Genomic DNA, 10,728 nt, shown 5'->3' with positions numbered 1-10,728 from the left:
GAAAAAAAAAAGAAAAATAACTAAGGCAATCTCTTAATGATTGAGGGACTGGGTATACTAAATGCAAGATCTGAATTTGAATTATAACAAACTTCTCTTAAACAACAAAAAATCCAAGTTAAGCAAAATCAGGAATATTTGGTGAAATGATGAAAATTATAAAGCCAGAAACCTTTATAAGCAACATATGAGGTAGAAAAAGAAATGAATTAAGCAGATGATTTAGATTTTAGAGAGATTAGATATAAGATGCAGCTCAATTCTGAAAATATCACACTATATTTTTTGTTTAAAAAAATGTCTTTTCCTAATTATGTACCAGAAATAGGCCTGATAAAATAATTTGGAAAACACTAATCTCTCAAATGAACATGTTTTGTATACTAAAACACAGTGTAGTAAAGATGCAAACAGATAAGCAAATGAGTGACCTAACAAATCTTAGGTTAAAAAAAAAAGCATGTCTATGCATGGCACTAATTCCTACCCTGTTCATTTTAAACCAATGAAAAACAGAAACACTAATGAAATAAAATCTGCATTCAAGATCAGCCACTGTACGAAGCACAATGCATAGATATGATGGATATCCATACGGCAGGAGAAGTTGTCCTTGCAAGGGAAATGTAGGTTTATTTAGCCCCTCTCGATGTTAGTAGATAGTGGGTCCCATTGCCAGCAACAGGGAGCTTGCCAGGCAGTCTCTCCTCCCAGCAGGAGGGGGTTAGTACAATACGATCTAATGAAGCATGGCTGAAGACAAAAACAATGTGCCTCTTGAAGAACTGGAGTCTATTAACTTTTTTTTTTTTTTTGCAAAGCAAGTGTCCATTTCCAAAAGACATTCCCTAAGCTGCAGTCGCTTCACTAGAGTAGCAGCAACAACATAGACAAAAATGGCAACAGCAGGCTCCCGGGTGGAATTTCCCTTTCTAATTCCATTCGGACTTTACCCCTGTAAGCAGAGATGAAAATAACTCTGGAAAATGCGCAGAAATTTTTCATGGGAAAGCAAGTTATGGTACTAGCAGGCTTTTTTTTTTTTTTTTTTTCTATTTTCATTACTATGTTTCCATATGGTAAACAAAAAAAAGTTATACTTTCAAATGCAAATAAACATCAATAGCACATGCTTAACAATGACAATTTTTTTTTTACTAAGTCTTTTCCTGTTGTTATGGCAGCAAGATATTATCAACTAAAAAAAGTTCTAAAATGCCCAAGAAAAAGCTGCTGCTGATGTAAGGTGATGTATCAAGCTATTTTTAGTGTTCACAGAGGTTTTCATGGCACACCTGAATCAGTGATGTCAATATTGTACCATTTTGTTAATTGTGATTCTTTCCATCATATGAGTGTGAGGGATGAGAAAGGAATGGGGATGGGAAAAAAACTAGCTCTCCTTCAGATGACCTTGTCTTCTAGATTAGTGAGAAGATGAAAAACATCTGACAGTATTATCCTCTACCTCAGTCTTTTCCTTCTTCCTTGCCAAGACTTTCACCTGAGCTGTGATCCTCTCTAGTGCTTTCTAGAACCTCACTTCACCCAATCATTACTCTATTTTTAACCTCTCTCTCTGTGGGAGCTTTTACTTAACTAAATGTTTACCTTATTTCTCTAAAAAATTTCTGCTAACCCTGCCAGCCACTCCCTTAAATTATTGTTCTCTCCAATTAAATCTCTTAAAGAGTATAGGCAATGAGCAGAGAACATTTCTACTTATTCTTCAAACCAGGTTTCCATTTTCTATCGCTATACTGAATCTATTTGCTCTCTTCAAAGTCACCAATTATCATCTTATAGACTAACTCAGTGGTCCTCAAAGTGTTGTTGGCTGACCCCGATGTCTTTGACAATCTATCAGAATTCTGCAAGATCAAAACCATTTACTTTTTTAAAACTAAGCTTTGAATGAATGTTTAAAATGAATTAATTTTAATAAGGAATTTTAATTTTGGATATAGTCAATATTGATCTTTGGGACATTTTCAAAAATTTTTAAGAGCATAAAGGATCCCAAGACCAAAAAGTCTTAAGAAGTACTACACTAACCCAATCACTTTCCCAGATTCTAGTCTGCTTTTGTGTTCAGTACTATTACTGATGCCCAAGTTTCCTTTGGAAGTTATTCCCCTTTCTATGATGATGAGCATTTCTGGTATTTCTAACCAATCAAGCTCATTTCCTCCTGCAGGGTTTTCTTCACCCCTAACTGTAGATGCTCTTCCAGATTCAAAACTCAGTCTTCTAACTTCTCTCTCATCCATTCCTATGGCTTTAATTGTCTCTTCAATCCAGATGAATGCACAATCTATACCTCCAGCTTGAACCTTGCTATATTTTCAATGATTTGCTAAGTAATTTCACATAGATGTCTCACTGTACTTCAGTTTTATCTTAACCAAAACTGAATTGAATCGTCTTTCTGCAAAACCTGCTTTTCCTCCTAAGAGAAGGTCTTCTAGCTACTGAAACTAAGATTCTCCAAGTCACAAAACTTGAATCTTTGAAGCTTATCAGACTGTAAATTTGCTTTTTAGTCATCTTTGTAGTCACCTCAGGACCTAGTAAAGTATCCTCAAACTACATTCAGTGATTCCTGCAGTTTACTGATAATATCCTTTCTGAATCCATTCCTTCTTCCCTGGTTTCAAAGCCACCTCTTTTTCAAGTCTCCTCACTTGTGCTCCTTAATTACCACTCTAATCTGATTGGTCTCCATTCCTCCAGGGTCTCCTTATTTTGATCAGTCACATATCACATGGAGAGTATTCATTCATAAGCTGTACTCAAACTCCAAAATATTACAATGGTTTTCCATTACTTAAAAATCAAGCCCAATTAAGGTCATCTAAAATATGACCATTTCATCTCTATCCTGTCTTCTCTTCCAAGGCTCTCTCACACTTCTGCCAAACTGGACCACTCACTATTGCCCAAACAGACTCCAAATATATACTTAGCTGCTCATTCATGTCTTCCCTTTGAATGGCCAGGGAAGCAGAGCACCCTCTAAGACTTCCAATTCTGGTCCCTGACTTATTTCTCTCGGAAGACCATCTTAAAAGTTATTTCATTTATGAAGCCTTCCACAAGGAGATAGCCTCTCTCCTTCCTCTGAAACCTAATAATTAGTCTGTTTCTCTCTCTTCTACTTCAGTCCTTCAGCTTCGGAACAACAATGATCATGTATTTGTCTCATACCCTCTACGGAGTGAAGGCTCCTTCCTTGAAGGCAGGAATGGTGATCTTACTCATCCAGTGCTTCCAGCAGCACCCACTACAGTCTTTATCTTTAAGATGTTTTGGTACACACATGAACTGAACTACAAAGGTGACAATTTGTATAAAGAAGGTAGCTAGATTTAGATTCTGAGGATATGGTGAACGTTTTGACTGAGATCCCCTGCTTGAGCCATCTTGATGACATCCCATGACCTTTCTAATGGCCAGAGAGGAGCTTTGTTAGAAGGCAACTAGGTGACCTAGGGCCTCTTTTCAGTTCTACAGGTTCTGATGCTCTGAAATATAGAGGAGAACCAGAGAAGAGCTGAAGATTTCTGTGTGAGGCCATGACACGGTGAACAAATGATTTAAAGAAGGGAAGTCTGGCGAAGCAGCGCATGTTGGGGCTGAGAAGGAGCTCAGGCACAAGTTAATTAGGACCTGGTCTAGGGTAGAGAGAGCAGTCACAGAAAATCATGATACAAGAAGCACTTCAGAGGAAAAATTCATCGGTTTTAGTGACTGTAAATGGAAAATAAAGGAAAATAAATGGAAGGAGGAAAAGATTATGGGATCCCAGAATCAGATGACTCCCAAAGTTTGAGTCAGGGAAACTGGAAAAATGGTGGTGTTACTGGTAGACACAAAAAATTCAAAGGAGTGACTTTAATGGATTTGCCACTCAGGATGGGGAATCTCCATGGTTCAGAAAAAGGTAAAAAGATGATAGTTTTCAGTCTCCATAGATGTTTTAAAGTAGTAGGGAAATTTCATTTCTGTCTCTAAAAATTAACATGACCTGCTATGAGGCTATCAGAATAAATTTCTTCATAGTTTTGTTTGAGGAAGAAAAAAGGATAATAAATATATTCTCTTGTAGCTCTGGTGTGCAAATAAGGGTATGAGGATGGCATGAATGGAGTCCACAGAGTACAGGCTGTTCTCATTTATCACACATATGACTTCAGAGATCTCATCTCAATTTTTTTCTTTCAATGGTAAATTGGAATAAGACCATGACTCTTACTGCAGATAATAATATTAATATATGGAAGCTCTATAGGATTCAAGACCTCATACTGATGCCAATACCTGAAAATTAAGTTATAGCATTTAAAAATCAAGAGTCCAATGCCTGACTCATCCTCAAAATCAGTTCTTAAGAATGAAAATACTTAGTGAAAATATGTCAACTTGGATTACATATATTATTGTGAAGTTTATTTTTTATTGGTCATTATAATAGTGCTAATATATATATATATATATATATACTTACTGTCAGACCACCAAACTGAGGTCATATAACACCAAAGAAATTATAGCTAAATAAAAAGAAAGTAGAAAGGAAAAAAGTTTGATTTTTCAAGTTGAAAGCTTACCATGATCACTAAATAGAAGCTGCTTCCATTTTTGCCTCTCTGATTCTGAGGCTTTAAATCCTAACACTGATTTTAATTCCTGTAATACTCTTTTAGATTCTTCCCGCTCCCGCTTCTGCCTCTCTCTGTCTTCTTGAGACAAATAATAAAAATCATCTCTTCTGAAATCACTGTCCAGGTCTGTATCATCCACATAAGCTTCCAATTCCTGCAAATACACACACATGCACTTTATGGCAAGGAAACAATTTTTAGTCTGCAAGTAACATTTTATGTACTTCAATTTTGTGGTTTAAAAAGATGGCTACTTAAGCACAAACTCCTCTTCCTCCAACACATATACACCCCCAAATGAAGGTATGTTTTGTAGTTCTGATCATTAAGGAACAATTTGGAGAAGGAGAATATCTAGTAGCACAGGATCACATACTTTCTTCTGTAATAGTCACTAGGCAAGACTGAACAGAAAAAAGAGTTGCGGTAGACATTTTAAGAGCTTTAGTTGTGAGCCTCAGTTTTGATGTCATTTTAGAGGCTTGCTGAAGGTCACCAACACTAAATGTATAATCACCAAGCATTAATGCAAGAACTGGAAAGCACTTGGGGTAATGGTTAGCTCTGGGAAGTTGACAGTTTTTTCCCCTTAGCTCCTCTTCTAAGCTTTAAAGATTCTTTAGAAGGAAACAAAAGTGAATGCCAAATACAGTCACGAAAAAAATTAAATCATCTATTTTACGCCTAGCATTAACTGTAACTATAAACATATTTTTATTTAATAATGGTCCATTATTTTTGAGAGCTTCTTCAAAAGTGACTTTTAAAAAGAAACATCTGCTGAACTAAGAATTTAACTTCAAAAAAGTAACAGTTGATTTACGAGCACAGTAAATTCAATGTGCTCTGTGGGAATTCTGGAGCTTAAGAGCAAAGCAGTTTGGCTCAGTTTATGTCACTACAGGAGCCCCTCCACAGGACACTGACTTCATCTTTGAGCCCAAAGGTGACAGACACAGGAGCTATATCCAGATGGTCCTCCTCCAAAGTTAGTGCTTTGCCCAGGACACCCCAGTGCCTCTCTGGGATAATGACACTGTTTTAACAATCGTGATGGGGCAGAAAAGGATTCTGGATTTCTATATTCAGGCTCTTAATGAGCACAAATGTCTTAGTTTCTTACCTGCTCTTCAGGAATTGGGTCCCTGTCTTCAATATGTAGTGTAGGTTGTGACAAAGGTACTGTGGCACAACGTGGAGTTTCACATGGTACTTCAGGTTTGCCTTCAGAAGGGCAAATGAGGAAAAGAAATAGGTTATTGGATTCAGAGGAATCTGGGGTATTGCTGATGATGAACAGTCTTGGCACAATTCTATAGATCAAAATTCACCTCGAAAAGACCAAGGATATGGAACCTGTCAACCACATGGCATACAATGTGCATGAGAGCTTTCCCTTCTTTCTCATTTGTTGGAATACCTGACAAGCTCAAATATTCAACACTGTTTAGAACAATCACAGACATAACATTTTAAAACAAAAGGATTCTGCTGCATGTCCCTTCCCGTAGGCCAAAGCTCCCTCCCCATAAAAAATGTGAAGGACTAGTGATTTCAGGAGCACTCTTGATACTATGTATAAAGAGCAATCCTTTATACTTTCTCATTTGTGCAATTCTGGCCCATAAGTTAATATTTGAAAAGTGCTTATCACAGTGCTGGGTACATAGTAGGTGCTTAATAAATGTATATTCCCTTCCTTATTTCCATCCTCCTACAAGGATATAATTAACGTGCTGGAGAGCAACTGATCCCTTATCCAGAGAGTGTGGATTGATATCTTCCAAACAGCAACAAAATATGTTTGAGCTGACTGAACTAGCTTAAATAACCCTTAAAAAGGATTTAGTGTCTTATTATAGGGTAGTTTCAAAAATGTTTGTTTCTACATGTCATTGGTAAATACATAGTCACTATCATAGAAAAGGTAAAAATTTCCAACAATTCCCAACTCTTTACCATGCTCTCACAAGAGTTAGGAAGCAGACTGATAAGAAGCTTTTAGGAAATATAACAAAGATCAGAGGGAATGATGACGCCTAAATATATACATGTTTCAACATGTTAAAACTTTAGATTAAATTTTAATTTCCTCTTTCAACAATAAGTAGTCAGTAATATTTATTTATTAACTTAAAATGGTTGATAGTTTCTATATGTTATGAGACTGACCAAAAAGGAGATGTATTCTATTTACTTTTTGATAATGAGAAATATGCCAATTTCTGGGGATATTTTAATGGCAAATCACTTTTGATGGAAATTTCTATCAAAACTTCCAGTTGTGCTCCTAACAGAAGTAGAAGTTTTAAAAAAAAATGGTAAGAAGGGAATCCAGTCATACCTTTGGGCAGAGCTAAAAGTGCTTTGTTTTAGTAACAAAATGATGACCCATTTGTTAATGCTTCATATTTGAATTACACATTATATGTCAATACAGTTATTTCTAACACTTGGTAAAGTCTTTTGTTTCTATTGTTGTTACATGTAAATTTTATAGAAATTACCAAGAAAAAATAAGCAATGAAAAAACTGCAATATTAAAAATGTATAGCTTATCAATATGGCAAAAAAAGTTTAAAATATAAATTATCTATCTACATAAAGTTTTTTTTCAAAATTCTAAGATTAGATTGTATTTTAAGAGATTGTAAAAAAACAAATGCTAGGTTTCCATGTTTATAACTTAGGAAAAAATTGTACACAAATAAGATTGCAAATAAATAGTCTATAAAAATATGTGAAAGAATATTCTATAAAAGTTGTAATCCACTTATACTGAAACCATAAATAAGAACTCAATGTCTCAAATAAATGTATTTTTTCTGAACATCAAAGCTTAGCATACAGTACTTAAGTTATGCCACATTTTAGGTAATGTCTATAAAGAATTATTTCTGAGGCTGACAGTATCACCTACAGTAATTTCAGGATTTCTCCACTCCATATGATTCCCCAGATCCTTTAGCACCCATCTACTACCAAACCTCTCCTCTAAACAACTTGCTAAAGGTCTTAGAATTCCCATCACAAACTCACTGAACAATTAATAAGCCCTTACTATGTGGAAAGCGTTCTTCTAGGTGCTGGGGATATAGTCAAAAAAATCACAGTTCTTTCCCGCAAGATTTTTAAGATGATGGCATCTTTTTCTTCCCATCCTTCCTCCCTCCCCCCAGATTAAAATGCTGATGTTATTATAAACACATTTGCATCCATTATTAAGAACAGAAAGACGAGTTTTGAGAGAGTGGATTATGGAAAAATGTGAAAGTGACAGAATAGAACCACATCTCAAGATGGGAGCCAGATACCAGAGAGCTGAAAGGGGAGGTTAGAAGGGCAAAGGATAGTTGTGCTCTGTGTTCACAATTGTGCTTAGGAATGCCGTGGATCATATTTTGACAAAGAAAATATGATGATGACCCTCCAAATTTAAATGCATTAAATTACTGAAGATAATGACTGGTTAAAACACAGATAAAAAATAATTTTCTAATATTGAACAATTTAACAATGTCATGGTAATGATATTTTTTTACCATAATAAACTAAAGTGGATACTGAGTAACTGAAGATATGAAGATGAAAATGTAGATTAGCCTTGGAAACTTATGGCTATATTTTATTCCATAGAACCTAATTTAATTAAATAAGCAGTTATTAAATTTTTAAGGGCAACTAGATAGCATAGTGGACAGACTGCCAAGTCTGAAGTCAGAATCATCTATCTTCCCAAGTACAAATCCGGTTTCAGACACTTCCTAGCTTGTGATCTTGGGCAAGTTACTTTATCCTGTTTGCCTCAGTTTCTACCTCTGTAAAAAGAGCCAGAAAAGGAAATGGCAAACCATTTTAGTATCTTTGCCAAGAGAATTCCAAAATAGGATCATGAAGAGTCAGACATGACTGAAAATGACTAAAAAACGTGATGTCAAAAATAGTTTTTACTTTTTGTATTATATATGTACATTATACATATTTATATAATGTATCATATATTTATACTGTAGAAACACAATTAATAACAATGGTTTTCCAAAGGGAAAAGTAAAGCTTCCAAAGATGAATAAGCATATTGACTCGATACACCAAAAACATTCTGGCTTCTATAAAATATAATCAAAAGCTCTAGAACTAGGGCAAATCAATCTATTTAATAGTGAAAATTTTTAAGCTTGCTAAATTCTAAATAATTCTGAATAAATCAAACTTGTGCCTTAGGGGAAAACTATTTTACTAATTATATTTTGGATATAAACTCAAATAGCAATCTTGAAACATGTCAAGATACTAGTTTCCTATGATGAATGTTGGTTCTTTTGAGTATTTTGTACATAACCTCATTCTTACTATTCAACCAAATGAGTTCCTTTCCTATTAAAAAAAAATTCTAAATGGCTAATAGAAAGAAATAGGAACTGGCACTACATATGGATTAGATTTGAGTAGATGTGGCTGATGTGGCCTAGGAATATTGTCTTAAGTTTTTTTTTTCCCCTTTAAAATAATGTTTCTTTTTCCCAAGTCTTTTTCTTCTTACCAAGGAGATCATAAACCTACAAAATAGAATAATTTATATTCCTACATGCATTTCTAACAATTCCTTTCCTAAATATGGTTTTAAATAGCCAAACTTAACTTAGCTCCAAAGAAAAACTTCACTCATAAAGCCTCTTGTCTCAAATTATTGAGCCTTTTATATCCAGAGTCATTAAGTAACTAAAAATCTCTAAGAAAACTAGAAGTATTATCAAGAGAATCTTGTTCTTTCTTTCTAAGTTTGGAGAGGTTTATCGCCAGAAGATTGGGCACTAAGTGGTGCATGTTTTTTATCAACTGAAACTAAATCAATGAGAAGTCATGATCTCTGTCAATGGAGAACCACATTAGTGAAATTACAGATCACTTAAAATACTGATGATACACACACACACACACACACACACACACACACACACACACACACCCTTTCATTCCCTCAGATAAAAATGGAAAATATGGATCACTCCTTTCATATGTGGATATTTTAGCAGAAAAGGTAAGAGAAAAATTATTCATGTCAGAAAAGCAGCTTGAGACTGTCCTAAAGATAGAAAATGTTCTTTGTGTAAATGTACTGAGAGAATCTGTTTGAAAACACATCAAAGGCACAAGTGAGGAGTGGGATATAAAGCAAGTCTTGTTTATCCATTTACTCACCTACAAATTTTCTCAGGATTTTAAGGGCTAGATATGAGAAACTATCAATCATCTAAATGAGAATATGGAAAAATGACATATTGCTTAGTTATGCCTATGGACCCCGTGTATATTATGGCCTTTGGGTTTTTTAATCCTGAATTAGACATAGGACACTAATCCCAAGACCCTGATTTGAGGTTATTAAGGGTTTTAGAGAGGAACAGAAGTTAGAGATCAGAAGAATAAGAAGAAACAGTAGCTGTCAAAGATGGTTAAAGGACAGAGATTATCTTGCCTCAAAGAAAATCAGAGGATCAGAGGAGAACCAGAAGATAGCACAGAGAGAGCTGTCTGAGCCTATGAATGCTCAGAACTCACTGGAAGAGAGTTCTGCAGGATCTAGAAGATGAGGGGAATCAAGCAGAACCGGACCTCCTGGGTGAAGAGCTGGCTGAGCTGATTGACCTTTTGCCACCTCTATAGTCAGAGAGAAGGGAAATTCTTCATGGACTTGACTACACTGCCCTCCACTACCCTTTCTATCTTGAGGGAGAAGCTCCTTTGAGTTCCTCTGATCAGTTCTGGGTTAGGTAACTGCTTGTAACTGAAAAAGCCTAACTTTAACACCTACTCCAAGGAAACAGGGAAAGATGCTGTCCCCAGGTTCAGAGGTGCTGCTCCTGTTTACTATACCAGTCCAACACAGCTTTCATGACATGAAAATAGAGGAAAAAGTAGCTTAGTCTAATTGGAGAGCCGAGAGGCTTGGATGAGAACAGGTGGTACAGAGCAAAACAGAGTGCCAGCATCCAGGCTTACAGTTCAGAGGTGTGAGTGGCTCAGGCACAGGGATTTTCCTGTTCATTATAGACCCATTATC

General features: G+C 35.6%; 1 protein-coding gene across 5 annotated transcripts in view; it reads right to left on the bottom strand.

Annotated features, from left to right (window-relative positions):
* The window catches only part of VEZT (vezatin, adherens junctions transmembrane protein), a 105,806-nt gene that overhangs the window by 15,398 nt on the left and 79,680 nt on the right, over window positions 1–10,728 (bottom strand). For 3 of the 5 annotated variants that reach the window (XM_052000847.1, XM_052000848.1, XM_052000852.1), the window contains exons 10-11: window positions 5,788–5,888; window positions 4,611–4,818 (exon numbers count right to left, since the gene is read on the bottom strand). In XM_052000847.1, coding sequence (XP_051856807.1) covers window positions 4,611–4,818; window positions 5,788–5,888 — 309 coding nt within the window. Of the gene's footprint in view, window positions 1–2; window positions 956–4,610; window positions 4,819–5,787; window positions 5,889–10,728 lie in introns of those variants that run through there. The other 2 variants (XM_052000849.1, XM_052000851.1) reach the window with 1 other exon arrangement.

The sequence above is a fragment of the Antechinus flavipes genome, chromosome 5 (genome assembly GCF_016432865.1).
Source record: "Antechinus flavipes isolate AdamAnt ecotype Samford, QLD, Australia chromosome 5, AdamAnt_v2, whole genome shotgun sequence".
Classification (NCBI taxonomy): Eukaryota; Metazoa; Chordata; class Mammalia; order Dasyuromorphia; family Dasyuridae; genus Antechinus; species Antechinus flavipes.
Note: the sequence above shows the minus strand (reverse complement) of the source record. Positions and strands in the feature narration are given on the sequence as shown.